Source organism: Prionailurus viverrinus, chromosome A2 (genome assembly GCF_022837055.1).
Source record: "Prionailurus viverrinus isolate Anna chromosome A2, UM_Priviv_1.0, whole genome shotgun sequence".
NCBI lineage: Eukaryota > Metazoa > Chordata > Mammalia > Carnivora > Felidae > Prionailurus > Prionailurus viverrinus.
In genome coordinates, this window is record NC_062562.1 from 20,527,818 (window position 1) to 20,544,295 (window position 16,478).

A 16,478-nucleotide genomic window follows, 5' to 3' on the forward strand; every position below is an offset into this window, starting at 1 on the left:
CTTCTCTAACATCCAAAGAAAATGAAACTCTATTATCAGTTGAAATATACTTTTTGTTTTTAAGAACACAGCAAAAGTGGAATAAAACTACTGATTCCCTGCTGTTACTAACAGTCTCACTTCAAAACACCAAAACCAGGGGAGCCTGGGTGGCTCAGTCGGTTGAGTGACCAACTTTGGCTCAGGTCATGATCTCACGGTTTGTGAGTTCGAGCCCTGTGTTGGGTTCTTGTGCTGACAGCTCAGAGCCTGGAGCCTGCTTCCGATTCCGTGTCTCCCTCGCTCTCTGCCCCTCCCCTACTCATGCTCTGTCTCTGTCTCAGAAATAAACAAATGTTAAAAAAAAAAAAAAATTTTTTTTAAAAACACCAAAACCAAACACACACACAGAGAATATCCCATCTCTTAAGACAACCACTCTGAGTACCTGCATATCCTGATTACCAGAAAACAAAGGGAGGCTACCTGTAAGACTAGAGTCTCTATAATGCATACAGGTCTCTCCTGCATTTATCCTGTCTAGGTCAGTCCCTGCTCCCTCCAGCTCTGTCAGCATTACTCCAAAATCCCAATCTAGCCTAAGGAATAAATGCTCAGTGGTTCACCTGAGCTCTTGAGAAAATTTTCATCTTGAATGTGAGTCCTTGTCTTGTTCTCCAAATTCTCCCTGTGAGATGTGAAACTAAGCCACAAATATGTGTAGTGTGGAACAAAGTCAAGGGGCCACAGGTTAGAACCTGAGTTAAAAAGGAGCCCAAGAGAAGAGATAGTCTGTCTCTTAACTGTTGAGGAAACTGGCTCAGAGAGGCTAAATGACTTGCCCAAGGCGAGTGGTCCAGTGAATTATTAGAAGAGATGATTTTCCAGCATGACTTCCGGCCCACTATGTGTATGTTTTCAGGACACTGATAAATTCTACCAAAGCTCAAACCAGCAGTCTCAAGATGAATACTCAGGTAGATAATAAAATGAAATGATTTATGACTTAATTTCTATTCAACAAGTGCTTATAAGGTGGTATAATGTAGTACTTAGAGGTAAATATTTTTTATCTGTTTCCTGTCTTATAAATGGAAGGAAGTGCATTTCTAAAGAAAACTATGTGGCCAAATGGGTCTCCTGGTTCAGTGACTCACTCTACTGTGTCACAATGAGGCCAAAGGCCAGATATTTTCTCTCCCAAGTTCAAAATATGTTTTTTAAAAAAGAAACAAAACCTAATACAGAATAATTAATAGACAAGAAAAGAAATATCCACCTTTAAGTCAAGCTTTTAAAATGTGTCAGAAATGAGGGGCGCCTGGGTAGCTCAGTCACCTTGGTTTGGCTCAGGTCATGTTCTCTTACAGTTTCGTGGATTCAAGCCCTGCATTGGGCTCTGCGCTGGCAGCATGGAGCCTGCTTGGGATTCTCTCTCTCTTTCTCTCTCTCTCTGCCCCACCCCCACTCATGCTGTCTCTGTCTCTCTCAAAATAAACTTAAATGTGTCAGAAATGGGAAAATAAAAATAAATAATAAAATGTCAAAAATGCCTATCTTCCAAGCATCATGGAGCTAAGACAGTGTGGAAGTGGTTAGTTAGGAAGGGAAAAAGAACCTGTTTCCTTTGCCTTCACTCAGACTGCTCATTTCCCTTGGGTAATCCTGAATGGCCCCGGGACCATTTCTGCTGTTTTCCCCTCTTAGTACTTTTGTGTCTCTGCATCAGGTAAATGATTGTTAGATATGTTAGAAGTTTCATCCAGTGGGAATTATTTCCTTGAAGAGACATCTGGGGAGAGCCAAGAGTCCTCTTAGTCCAGGACTCTAGCAAGTGGATAATGGAAAGGGAACTTGGGACAGAGCTCCAAAACCACAGAGCTCCACATCTGGGCAGAGATTAGAACACAGATGACAGAAGCCTCTAAAGAAAAATTTCAGAATCTCAATTTGATACCCAGGAAATCTATGTTAGAACTACTAAAGATACTTATGGTTTCTTTGGGTCTCACTTGTGTGTAGAGGGGTGAACTTCAAAATGAAGACTCAGAAATCCCATTTTGGTTTTTCTGTTTGTTTTCCAGAATTGATTGTTTTCTTTCTTTTTTTAAAAAATATAATTTATTATCAACTTGGCTAACACACAGTGTATACAGTGTGCTGTTGGTTTTGGGGGTAGATTCCCATGGTTCATCGCTTACATACAACACCCAGTGCTCATCCCAGCAAGCGCCTTCCTCAATGCCCATCACCCATTTTCCCCTCTCCCCAACTCCCATCATCCATCCCTCAGTCTGTTCTCTGTATTTCAGAGTCTCTTATGGTTTGCTTCCCTCCCTTTCTGCTTGTAACTATTTTTTCCATTCCCCTCCCCCACGGTCTTCTGTTAAGTTTCTCAAGATCCACATGAGTGAAAACATACGGTATCTGTCTTTCTCTGACTGACTTAATTCACTTAGCGTGATACTTTCAGTTCCATCCACAGAAATCCCATTTTGAACCCAAGCTTAAAAAATCTCTTCAATCATCAACTCAAAATGAAATCACTCCTCATTCCAGGAATACCATACATAACAATTCAAGGTGCCTTACTTAGTCCAGGTAAGCTCTCTTCCCTTCCTAGTTCTAGTACACTACTCCCAATTACCACTGGACTTTTCTATATGAAGCTACAAATACTCTGACAGTGGATCTAGGGCAGAATTTCATGAGCTTTTTGAAGAGGAGGGAAAACTTTTAACTGGATTTTAGAAAAAGGGTCAACAAAATAAAAGATGGGCGAGTGGGATAACTCTGACACTAGGCAGCCTTATATGGGATATATCCAAAATATGAAATCTGGGGCACCTGGGTAGCTCAGCTGGTTAGGCATCTCACTTCGACTCAGGTCATGATCTCACGGTTCATGAGTTGGAGACCTGCTTCGGGCTCTGTGCTGACAGCTCAGTGCCGGGAGCCTGCTTCGGATTCTGTGCCCCCCACCCCCGCCCCTCCCCTGCTTGTGTTCTCTCTCAAAAAAAACTCAAAAAACCAAACATGTAAAAAAATATATAATTCAAAATGGGAAATCTGAGTTTATTTAAGACAGTGCTCTAATAATTGAAATGTACTGTTTTAGGACTTTTATTACCAATAGTATCTTTTTCCCATTTGTATCATTCACTCTTTAAGAGAGTGATGTGTAACTGGTTTCTATCCTCAAAGACAAGCAAAACTTTTGTTATCAGGGCCACTTATAACCTTGTCTGAACAAACTCAGTTTTGTTACTTTGCTGACATTTTCCTGGATCCTTATATTGCCTTTGTGACTGAGAACTACTGGTTCATTAGTTTTAATCTGGCTGCCAGAAAAAACTCAAGAGCTAAATTTCATTCTCTCTATAGCAACTGTTTTAGCTTGGGTGGCTGGTGTATTTACTTTATCTCTTTCCAATATGGATGCTGAACTTTATTATATCCATGACTCTTGGAAGTAACTTCAAGTACTTTCTGAAAGCAGTAAACTCTACATTACAAAAAACAGATACCATATTCCCCTAACTGGTATTTTCTGTTCAGTTTCTTTCTCTCTCTCTCTCTCTCTCTCTCTCTCTCTCTTTCTTTCTTTCCTTCCTTCCTTCCTTTTTTTTTTTAGCGTTTATTTATTTTTGAGAGATGGAAAGATGAATGCAAGCAGGGATGGCGGAGGGAGAGGAGGAGACACAGAATCTGAAGCAGGCTCCAGGCTCTGAGCTGTCAGCACAGAGCCCGATGCAGGGCTTGACCTTACCAACTGCGAGATCATGACCTGAGCTGAAGTCGGACGCTCAACAGACTGAGCCACCTAGCTGCCCTTCTGTTCACTGTTTTCAATGTTACTTTGTTTTTCAGATTCTTCTTAGAACGCTTCCATGCGTCTTACCTGTCCTCCTCTCTCAGACCACCAACTGTAAATAGTTTGTTTACTCCTCCCCATTTTGGGAAAGGCACATAAATCTCGGACCTTGTAACTGGCATACTCATTCTTCTTTTTTTAATCAGCACCTTTAAACATACTAAAGTAAACTATACCTCAAGGGAGTTCAAATCCAGGGCTGTTTATCATTGTGCACTTACAGGTGCCACACTTAAGGGGATGCCAATTCAGATAACAGACACTGTTGTAATAAATATGCAGTTCTAAAATTTTATAAGGGATGGGCCATAAAGGGGTCTGTGCTAACAAAATCATTCTATTATAGCAATTTTCTAACAAATGAAAGTGTCTTGAGAAATGGGTGCTTTTTCTAATTTGCACAAAGATTAGAAGCTAGAAAAGGCTCTGTTCTGAATCTGATTTTCCAGGGCTACCACTACCACATCCTCCTGACTCCCAGCCAGTCTCAAACACTGTAATCACTGTCACTTTTTGCTTCTCTTAGTTTATCACCAAGTTTTAGAGGGCCTCCACAGCCCTTCTGGGTCTGATCTTGCCTTTCAATTTTTCATGCCACAGTGTTAGTCCTCACCCTCATACTCTGAGGCTGACCACTTTCTCAAATGTCCTTAACAATTACTCTTCCTCTGAAACTGTTATTTTTTATATGTATTCATATTTGCATATAAACACAAAATTCCCATTTATAGTTACAGTTAACACTTCTTCCATGTGCCAGGGACTGTGCTAATGAGCACTACATGTGCAATCTCATTTAATCCTCAAACTCTAAGAACCGGGGTACACTTACAATCCCAACTTTGCCGATGGAAAACTGGAGGATTAAAGAAATCAAGCAAATACCTAATGTCATAAAGTGACCAATGAGAACTGAGACCAGGCTGCTTTTATGATGTGGCTCCCAGGGCACCTGGGTGGCTCAGTTGGTTAGGCGACCGACTTCGGCTCAGGTCACGATCTTGCAGTCTGTGAGTTTGAGCCCTGTGTTGGGCTCTGTGCTGACAGCTCAGAGCCTGGAGCCTGCTTCAGATTCTGTGTCTCCCTCTCTTTCTCCCCTTCCCCCCTGCTCACACTCTATGTCTCTCTGTCTCTCAATAATAAATAAATGTTAAAACAAAGAAAAATGTATGATGTTGCTCCCTTTCCTAAAAGTCAGCACTTACCAAGAGCCTCTCTACCCTCATAGGCGTCCAGGTCTACCAGCATTTAACAACCTGGTCCTAGAGTTTCAGTGGTGTCTGCTGTTAAGCTAAGTAAACCGAAAGGTTCTCTCCTTTACAAGGCTCGCTACATTCACTGCATCTTTAAGCCTTTAAGGAATAAAACCTTTTAATAAGTAAAACCTTTTAATAAATAACAAACCTTTTCTAATGAGTTTCCCAGACTACACATTGGACTAAACACAAAATGAAATCTACCGAGTCTTAATGTCATAGGAACTACTCCCAGGAAATAATCAGAGTTACAATCAGAGTACTAACTGCATCTAGGCCCAGTTCTAAGGGCTTCAAATACATTAACCACTCAGGTCCTCACAACAATCTTATGTAGGTATAGTTATCAATTCCCTTTTCAGATGAGGAAATTGAGGCGAGGTTCAGATCACAAAGCTAATTAGAATAACTAGGATTTGAACTTGGGCAGTTAAGTTCTAGAGCTCGGGAGTATGATACTACTTCATGATGTCCCACGTTTCTATTTCTACTACTACCCAGAGCTAGCAGCATACACTATGAACGATATAAAAGAAATACAACCCGTGGTCTTTTCCTTAAATTTGTGATCTAAGAAACCTTTTCTTAAGCACGATAGGGAAATCATATTTCCTGGAGCTATCTGGGCAATCATGCATGTAGTTCTATAGTACTACACAACAGTGTACCTTGTGCAATTATTTTCTTACATTGCTTCCACATAATTTCATTTGTTTTCAACCTGCCTCTTCTGGCCAGTAAGTTCCCGGCAGGTAGAGATGATGCCTAACCATTTTCCTTTATGGCCTGTAAGAGCAGAGTCTGGTGTTCTGCAAGCAATTGACACTCCATGAATGCCAGAAGGCTAAGGTAAAAATAAAAGCACCACACAATGATCACTGAGACTATAACATGGCAACTTGCAGGCTGTTTTCAAAATCATAAGTGACATGCAAAAGAATGGATGCTATCAAAGAAACAAAACATGGGCAAGATCAGAGACTGAGGAGATGTATTCATGCTCGAGAAGCACTAACCCAACGCACAGGCGCCAATACAGGCTGACATCACTTGGAATGTCAACATTGATTTTGATCCTTCCACCACCCCTCAATCTGTAAAAGACATCCTGAAAGGGAATCAGCATCCACCAGCCTCTGGACCCTGGCGATGCCACCGTATTCCCGGCCTCAGCCTTCTGCTGCACAAGCAAAACCACAACAACTGGTGAGGGGGCTTGCTGCCCCTGGCAAAGCTGGCAACAAATTAAGGCTTCTGAACTACCTAGGCTAACTAATTCTGAATTGATTTTACCAACTATACTTCCAAACAATACTGCTTGCTTTATTCATAAAATAAACTGGCTCAAAAATAAACTGTCATTTCACATGCTTAAGTCTTCACTTTTCACCTTCTGACCATGCTACAGAAGTTATACTTTTAAAAATATGTTTATGCATAAAAAAGGACTGCACACCTGGAGAGCCTCCTGAGACCCAACATCTCACTGTCAAGAGTGTTCCTGGGAAAGCAGAAACAAACATTACATGTGAAGAGAAACAAAACAAGCAACATCGGAGGATCATGTATAAACCAAATAAGGTTGCGAAAAAAGAAGATTCTTCAATCCAAAGGATAAAAGATATTAAGAATACTTGGAATATTTTAACCTGGAAGACAGCAGGTAGATTTTTGGGCAAAGGGGTGGGGAGGAAGAATGCACTCCCAGAATGAAGAAAACATACATTAATTGTTCTCATACTCTGTGATATTAAAAAAAAAAAAAGGCAAAGATCGAGTCATACACAATATTCAGGAGTCATCAAGTCAAATGGTACTTGGAAAACCTGGCCCTGACTTCTGTGGACGAGCTGAACTTAACCTATTAGGCAGCTATGTTTGCCTGAATTCTGGAAAAAGTCTATTTCTCATCAGCAAAACCTCTTAACATAACTAGCTACCTTCTAAAGGCTCATTATTTTTCTTCCTTTGCCACACAGTTCAGAGTATAGGACTTGCTTCTCTCAACTTCTCAATGGCCGCTCATGCCTAGATTTCAAAACCAGGTATGTTCTTTTACTGCCTGAGCTTTGATTTATGTTTGCTCTTGTGTTTTTCACCTCATTATTCAAAACACTTCCTAGGAAACCTGCTCATGGAGACTTTTTGTCTGAAGTGGGATTTTTATGATTTCAACAACATAATTCTTAGTTTTGTTTTTAATGGGAGGTTTTAGAGTAATAACTTTCTTTTGATGTACTTGGGTTGTCCCACAAACTACAAGTGACAGAGAGAGATAGGTACTTTTAAGTTTCTGGCCTGGGCTAAGGCTTCTTCGGAACTGCTTTTTTAACACTCAACTAGTTTAAGATCTCTCTTTTCATTCAGTGTTGGCACTAACTGTACCATCACTTTTGCCTCCATTACCTTCTTTTGCCTTAGAAGTTTTTATCTTTGATGGGTGACTGATCTGGAAAACACAGGTGATGCTGTAGTAGAGTTATATAATTATACTCAAAGATGTTCTTGATTTGATGTCTCTGATCTGGTTTCACATTTTTCCTCCGTTGTCCCTGGTATAACAAGGAATTAAGAACTTGGAAGGATGAAATTCACAGGCCAGCAATGGAGGAGACTCACATCTCAGGGCACACCAATCAATTTAATTCCCATGGCATAGCACAGCAGTTATTTTCAAAGCTAAAACATTTTTCCCAAATGCTATTTATAAGAGGAAAAGACAGGACAGCTTCTCTTTTGTAAGCCACTTCTTTAATCCTCTGATCTTAGTGGATCTATTAGTGCATGAACAGAACAGTGTCAACAGTTACTAGTAACTTCTTTATTCAACTTTGAACCTGTCCCCGCTATTAGTGATTAGCTTATTTCTTGTTTAAGGTGTCCTCCCTGGAGTGACTGCTGCTACAGAGATGGTGAAACAGTTAAGGCTGAGGGAGAATATGGTGTTCCACAAAGATCAAGCCAGAGAAACTCTGTGTGGGAGGCGTAGATAGAAGAGATGTTCTTGTATGACTTTTTATGGAGTCCAGCTTCAGAATCTCACAGTGAGGTGCCCTTCCATACAACCCGTGAGAGAAAGGAAGGGCTAGGGAAGTTCAGAGAGAGATTAGAAAGAGGAGAAAAGCAAACATCTGGCTTAGCATTGTATGATCTACAAGAAGTTATGACTTGGTAGTTTACAATCTGACATCCTTAAAATGGCAACTAAAGATCAGATTCATAAGGAAAAACAAGGATGTAAGAGTATCAGTGACTTACTTCACTGCAGTGATAGTACTGAATGTTTTGCAATTCACCATGTAGAAATTACCTAAATCACATTTAAGTGGCACTCCTGAAATGCCACATTAAACAAAATAACCCGGACAGCAAAAAGAGGAACACGTTCTTCCAAGCTACGTAAGTAGTCACCATTTTTCATCTTGATCATCTAACACCAGTACGGTACTTGCACCAACAACAGTGCTAATCATACAATTTACAAATGAATTCTAACAGAAGATGTGTTATTAGATAATTAAAGCTTATAAGAAAATTCATACCTGATCGCTTAAAAACACATTTTTCTGCATTTCTCAAAAACAAAATAATAGAAACAGAGGTGTCTCCAGCTGTGAGAAGAGTGTGTACCTTTTTCTTTTCGCGCTACCAGCGTCAGAGGTGGCCGAAGAGATCATGCTGTCTCCATCCTCAATGTCGTCCCTCCTGGCAAGCTCCTTTTTCTTTGCCTGAAACAGAGCAGATCCCAGGAGTCAAGCTCACGTGCTGAACACTCCCAGAATATATGATTATTAATAAGCTAGACATAGCAGATTCTTTTAGAAAAACACAACCGCATGGAGGATGCACAAAATTAGAGTCCGTAAAGATTTTCAATAACCCAATCAACAAAAGCCTGCTTGACAGAAAAGCAGGTTAAAAAAACAGATCCAGAGGGTTGAGGAATCAACAATAACTAAAATGCAAGACTACAAAGGGCACAGACATTAAAAGCACTGAAGCAAGTTGTAGGGGCATCCGGCCCTAGGGGTCATTTTAAGTAAAGCCAATTCAAAGACGGTCTCTGGTACCCTTCACTTCTTAAGCAATGGTGTGGCTAAGAAGAAAGTTTAATGTGAGAGGTGAAAGAAGATCTACTTTTCAACACATGCATTTTTAAAGACCTTCTGCCAAACAGCTGAAAGTCCAACCACCGCACTTAGAGAAGATATACAGAGTACTGAAAGAAAATACTTGAAATCCACAGCACTCATGCTAGTACTGACTATACAAAATGAAGATTCTATAGGTGGTCTAAAATTGCTTTTGTTGCTTCCTTGCTCTGAGATTCTCTTTCCAGAAAGAGTCTACCCAAAACCAACAGACACACTTTGTATTTCGTATCTATTCCTTTATCTTTCAAAACCCATAAGGGATCCATGACTCCAGATGCCCATCAGAAAGGATCTGATAAATTCATGGACACTGTACAATGATGAATTAGCTCTAAGGTGTCCTTTCTCCTAGGACTAATCCCACCTTAGCAAAATCTAGGACAAAAGAAATAAAATCTAAATAACAGAATATTGTCTGTGATTGGAAGGAAACTTCCTGAGGACTGTAAAATCACTCCCCAGGCACAAATCCCCGCTCCTTCCACTCACAAAGGCAACTAAGTCTAAACTATTCTTTTACTCTACATGGTCCTGACAACTCTAAAAAAGTACCCAGCAGGACTTGTGGCTGAAATAAATGATGTGTCAATGCTGGGAGAAATCACACCTCTTAAAAGCACAGCCTCGTACTTTGTGAAATCACCTCAGTCACACACACGCTGCAGCCAAGCAAACCCAAGGCATCATACCTGCATGACTTGCTGCAATCTTAGGACCCGCTTGTAGATGGCTGAGTTGGGAACATTATAGCGCTTGGCATTTTCAAACATTAAATTCAGATCACACTCCAAATGATCTAAAGTTTCATATTCTTGGTTCTTGAGCTTTGTTCTGTGAAAGACAAACACATAGCTACACTTTGCCTTTACAAAAACGATGGAACATCCTTACTGAAAGTCTTAACAAGCAGTGACTGGCCTCTTCACTGGTGACGCTGATTAGAGGCCTGGTAGGGGCACTTTCAATACAGGAGGCAAAAGCACCATTGTAGTTAGCACAACAGTCTACCTGAAAATCCAGAAGAACGAAACACTAGAAGAAGTAATAAGAGGACCTAGGTGTCAAGGTGGTCAATTACAAAGCAAATATACTAGCAAAAATCCTAATGGAAAACCCATAGTGGCTAATATTCAAACCCCAAGAAGAGAAAAAAAATCAAGGAGGTTTTAAGCTACCTTAATGAAGAACCATGGTGATCTAGCCACTTCTGAAAATAAAAGTCCGTTCCCATTCATAAGGGTGAAAGAAAAGAGAAAGTACTGGCAACACCATGAAAGAGCAACTCAGGGGATACATGTATGTACAACGAAGATATCTTAAGATGGTAAATGAGACGCACACACGTCAGAGTCCATTCACTACCACCCTTCCAATACAAACATTTGTAACTCATTATGATGGCTTAAAATTGACGTTTTTACTTATTTTACTTAAAAGTCTTAAGAATTTTTTTTTTTAGTTTTTTTTAATGTTTACTTATTTTTGAGAGAGAGAGCATGCAAGCAGGGGAGGGGCAGAGTGAGAGGGAGACACAGAATCTGAAGCAGGCTCCAGGTTCCGAGCTGTCAGCACAGAGCCCAATGCGGGGCTTGAACTCACAAGCTATGACACATCATGACTGGAGTCGAAGTCGCTCAACCGAGCCACCCAGGCACCCCAAAAGCCTTAAGAATTCTGATATGTCTCTCAGACACTATGGCTATTGCTAATACCAACTCTCATAAAGTCCCTTATACATTTTATATGAAGTTAAGAGCCAGTTTGCCCTAACTATATGCACTTAGGATAGACTTTGAAATCTTCTGATGGAAGCACCCACAAACTATGTGCAGATTCCATGTGGGCTTAAAAAGACACGAGTGTTAGAGGACATCTCTGGGATGAAGCAAACAACAACGATGCAGAAACTCAGTTCTCAGTACCAACTTATGTAGCTAGCACCCAGAACTTAAATTACAGCCTCAGACATCATTATTCAGGCCAACTCCAGGGGTAATGTGCTGAGTATTCTCAATACCCACGAAGAACAGACATGGAATTCAAACTTGTAAGTGACAATCTACAGTAAATCTTCAGATATTCATCAGACTGATGTTAATCAAGCATAGTAGGGGTGGGATGGGCCGAATGGGAAATAAAAGACGGGGCTGACAAGCCTCAGCACAGTGAAAGGTGGCATATGGAGCCACACTGTCTAGTTCCTGACCACTCTTCCATTTCTGTTGCTTTTGATGACACTCAACTATCATACTTCTGCCAACAAATCTTCCTAGGACTAGGCTATATAATAGAGTAGCCACTAGCCACGTGTAGCTATTTAAATCAAAATAAAATTTAAAATCTAGTTCCTTAGTTGCACCTGCCACATATCAAGTGCTCCATAGTCACGTGTGACTAGTGGCTGCCATAATGGACAGGGCAGAGAAAATAGCATTTCCACCATCACAGAAAGTTCTAGTCGGCAGTACTGCTGTCAATTTCCCTGTTGCTCCTATGGAGAGACAACAGAAGGTGGTCCAGCTCCTGTCAGGCACCACTGGCCTGTGGGTCCTTAGAAAGGAGGTAGATGAGTCACCCTAAAAGCTGACTGTGCAGAATTCTACTGTGCTCCCAGCTAGTTCTCAGCCACTTCTCCATTCCTCACACTACCCTACCTGTGTGCCAGACAACTGTCAAAAAGTAAATTTAAAAAGGGGGAAGGCACAGAATTATTGACTTAACAAAGCAAGGTTTATACTAGAAAATTTTAACCAGAAGAAGGTTGTAGGCAGGTGATTGAGTTGGCTTGAAATATGTCTTTTTTTGAATTAATTAATTAGACTGAACAACAACAAAGACTGAGGGAGAAAAGAAACTAAGGACAAAAATTGCTGAGTTAAAAGAGAACCTCTCAACATCTAGAAGACTGTCACTACCTTTTCCAAGATAAAGAGTATAAAAGACAATTTCCAAATGATTTTCTTCATGAATGGCAGCTTTAATTTCAATATTATTTTAAGAGGGCAAAATAAACTGATTTTCTATTATCCTACCTGTGTACAAAACCTCCCAAGTTTGGATTAAGTAAAAACACCATAAATTTTACTGATCAAATGATGAACATGGAAATTACAAATGCAAAACCAGGAAACACCTGTTGCTAGCCAAACTTATTTTCTAGGATTCAGCAAGTATAAGAATTTTAATTTCTATTATTTGGAAAGTGAGTTACCTGCCCTGGTAAATATCAGCTTAGTGTGATTTTACCCAATTATTTTTGTGTTGTTACCTCTATTTAGGTATACTGTAAAACCTAACCCACACTGTGAGAGTTACAATATTACTTATTTCCTATTATTTTTAATAATGTGGTGGTTTCAGTATTCTGTCTGGCTGATTTCCCAATGATTCTTTATTTGTTTGTTTATTTAAAAGTAGTCTCCATGCCCAATGTGGGGCTAGAACTCACAACCCTGAGATCAAGAGTTACCATGCTCTACCAACTGAGCCAGCCAGTCATCCCTCAATGGTAATTTTCTTTTTTTTTTTAAGTTTATTTTTGAGAGAGTGAGAGAGAGAATGCACACAAGCAGGGGAGGGGCAGAGAGAGAGGAAGAGAGAGGATCCCAAGCAGGCTCTGCACTATCAGCACAGAGCCCCACAAGGGGCCTGAACCCACAAACTGTGAGATCATGACCTGAGCCAAAATCAAGAGTTGGATGCTTAACCAACTGAGCCACCTAGGCTCTTCTGATTATTTTACCATTTTCTATACAGAAAAGGGAAACCAAGATGGGCCATCTTTCAGGTATTGTTTCAAATAATGAATTCTCTAAGAGCTAACTATACTTATTCTGGGGGCTCAACTATAGATACAAAATTTAAATACAGTTAAACTGTTATAATTAAAATATCACTGAGAGGTATAAGCAGAAAGATTTTTGTGTTTTGCTCAGTTGTAAGAAAATGGACAGTTAAATTCTGAGCTATATGACTTTTGAGTTGCCTAGCTGGAATAACTTTGGTTCACTTGCCTTGACTCTACTGTAGTACAAAGAATACCATTTGAATGTAATCAAATTTATTTCTCACCCTTCACATAGGAGTAATATTCAAGTATACTCTAGACATGCAAACATTTTTACCTTTAATATCCTTATCCATTTTAGGAAGGAGACAGATATGCAGGGCTCAACCATAAGAAGATGGATTTCTACGGAATAATGTAGAAGACATCTTACCTGATCTGTTGTAGGGATATGGGCATTTTAATTTGCTGATAATAATCAGGGTATTTTTTCTTCGAAGGCAAATGAAAAAAAGGTTCAGCTATAAGCTGCCCTTGGTTATTCCGACAGCTCCTAACTGTGTCATAAAGCTGATAAAAAGGATTTGAAACATCCATAAATGAAGTAATGCTCTCTGCTTCCGACTCTCCTTCTTCGTAACGTGCAGCTAAATAAAAGACAAAAAAGGTATTTATTTATAAGGGGAAGAGAGAACCAACCTTTAAAGCTTCTAACCACCGTCCAGCTTAAACTTATGTATGTTTGAGAATACTTACATTAAAAGAATAGTTTCCAGCCCTCATTAAAGATGCTGTTAGTAATGCTTAATTTTATGTGTAGAGAAATGTTACACAGAAACAGAATAAAATGTTACATAGAATATGTTATACTGTTTTTTAAAAGTTACAAAATAGTTTCTTTAAAAAAATTTTTTTTAATGTTTATTTATTTTGGAGAATGACAGAGATAGAGCATGAGTGGGGGAGAGTCGGAAAGAGAGGGAGACACAGAGTCCGAATCAGGCTCCAGGCTCTGAGCTGTCAGCACAGAGCCCAACGCGGGGCCCGAACTCACAAACGGTGAGATCATGACCTGAGCCAAAGTCAGACGCCCAAACGACAGAGCCACCCAGGTGCCCCAAAATAGTTTCTCTTTTTTAAATGTGACTCCTTTAGAGACTCCTTGCTGTATGTGTCTGGCCAAGAAAAGCAGCAACCAGCCATACGCAGATCTCAGAACTAAAGCAACAGCATGCAGTTTATGGTCATAGAAATGTATACTGATGTTGGGTTGATATTGGTAGATCTGGTTTTGCTTTAACTCTGTGTGATTTTGCCCCACTGATCTATAGCATCCCTTAAGAATGAGGTCTTCCCTTATTGAGGGAAGTTTCAGATAGAAGCTTATCATAAAAACACCAAAACAAACAACATATAGTCATTTTTATAGAAAAACAAAATATATTCTTCATTTCCCTAAATTCTATAACAGTATATAAGGACCATAATTTAAGTTTTCTTAATCAAAATCACTACTGTTCCCAGGTGAGAATGACAATCATTTATTAAGTACTCAGTTACAGTGTTAAGAGATGGGTACACTACCAGTCTCAGGGGATTTGAGAGAGGATCTGGACCTAGTCATGGAGACAGAAGCAAAGAGAGGATCTGAAACTAGTTTTTTCTGACCCTACTACTGCTGACTTTCTCTGTAGAGAGCTTGCACATATGTAGTTGATTTATATACCTAGATATGTTTTGCTGCTACTTCAACCCTATCTTTAAAAAATTACATTTTCTGGGGCGCCTGGGTGGCTCAGTCGGTTGAGCGTCCGACTTCAGCTCAGGTCATGATCTCATAGTCCGTGAGTTCGAGCCCCATGTCGGGCTCTGTGTGGACAGCTCAGAGCCTGGGGCCTGCTTCAGATTCTGTGTCTCCCTCTCTCTCTGCCCCTAACCCACTCGCATTCTGTCTCCGTCTCTCTCAAAAATAAACATTAAGAAAAAAAAATTACATTTTCTTTTTGTGGTTGATTCCAGAAATTAAATAAATTTTTAGATAACGATCTTATATCTAGCACCTTATTATTCTTATTAATTCCAATAATTTATCTGTATAGTCTTTTCAGTAGAAAACTCAAAAAACAATCTTTCAACTGCAATCTTTATAAATCCTTCTTCTTTTCTGATTCTTACTCCTTCATTGTTGTCTGGCCTCTGATCAAAAGAGGTAACGACATTCTTACTTACAGTAAAGGGAATGCTGTAAGTATTTCCCTTGTGCTCTTTTTACCTTTTCTAATACTGCAGTGACCTAGCATTCCTGGAGCAAAACCAACTGTGTCATCATGTATTATCTTTTACAAATACTGCTAGATACAGTGTGTTTCTTTTTGTTTAGTTTGGATATCTAGGTTCTATCGGATTTAAAAAATAAACTGGAGAGCTCCTTTTTGGAGCTCCTTTTCTATTCTATGCAGGAGTTTGTATATAATTCTGTTCCTTGAATGTCTGGCCTGGTGTTTTTATGGGAAAAGATTTATAATAATTAAAAAAAATTTTTTTTTTTTTAACATTTATTTATTTTTGAGACAGAGAGAGACAGCATGAACGGCGGAGGGGCAGAGAGAGAGGGAGACACAGAATCAGAAGCAGGCTCCAGGCTCTGAGCCATCAGCCCAGAGCCCGACGCGGGGCTCGAACTCACGGACCGCGAGATTGTGACCTGAGCCGAAGTCGGATGCTTAACCGACTGAGCCACCCAGGCGCCCCTATAATAATTTTTTTAATGCTGATACAACTAATAAGCCTTTTTCTTCTTGAATCTGTTTTAGGTTTGTTTGTTTACTTATTTATTTATTTAATTTATGGGGGAGCGCAAGTGGGGGAGGGGTAGAGAGATGGGCACAGAGGATCTGAAGCGGGCTCCACGTTGACACAGACAGCAGTGAGCCTGATGTGGGGCTCGAACTCATGAACTGCGAGACCGTGACCTGTGCCGAAGTCGGACACTCAACTGACTAAAACACCCAGGTGCCCCAGGTATTTATCACTTTCTAGGAGTTTGCCCATTTCATCTAAATGTTCAAATTTGTTTGCATAAAGCAGTTCATACATTCTTTCTAATCTGTATGCTCCCTGTTTCCCCTAGTATTTTTTATTTGTTCCTTCGGTTTCTTTCTTGATATTCTCACCACAGATTTGCCTATTTTATTAACAGTTGTAACAGAAAAACTTTGACTTCACTGATCTTCTCTACTATAGGTTTCCTTTCAAACAAATTCGTTTCTGCTCTTAGCTTTCTTACCTTTTTTTCTATGTCTCTGCTTTTATTCTCTTATTATTTACTTATGTTGGGTGCTTAGTTCATTGACTTTCAGTTGCTTTTCTAAACAGAAGCAATCAGCCCTGTAAGTTTCCCTCCAAAATAGCCCTTTAGTGTATCCCTA

At 39.8% G+C, this 16,478-nt stretch overlaps 1 protein-coding gene across 31 annotated transcripts in view; it reads right to left on the reverse strand.

Moving 5' to 3' along the window:
- PBRM1 (polybromo 1) overlaps positions 1–16,478 on the reverse strand; it is a 115,720-nt gene that overhangs the window by 59,197 nt on the left and 40,045 nt on the right. For 18 of the 31 annotated variants that reach the window (XM_047845471.1, XM_047845500.1, XM_047845543.1 and 15 more), the window contains 4 exons: positions 13,484–13,697; positions 9,953–10,094; positions 8,740–8,837; positions 6,566–6,610 (listed from right to left, as the gene is read on the reverse strand). In XM_047845471.1, coding sequence (XP_047701427.1) covers positions 6,566–6,610; positions 8,740–8,837; positions 9,953–10,094; positions 13,484–13,697 — 499 coding nt within the window. The remainder of the gene's footprint in view (positions 1–6,565; positions 6,611–8,739; positions 8,838–9,952; positions 10,095–13,483; positions 13,698–16,478) is intronic. The other 13 variants (XM_047845597.1, XM_047845643.1, XM_047845568.1 and 10 more) reach the window with 1 other exon arrangement.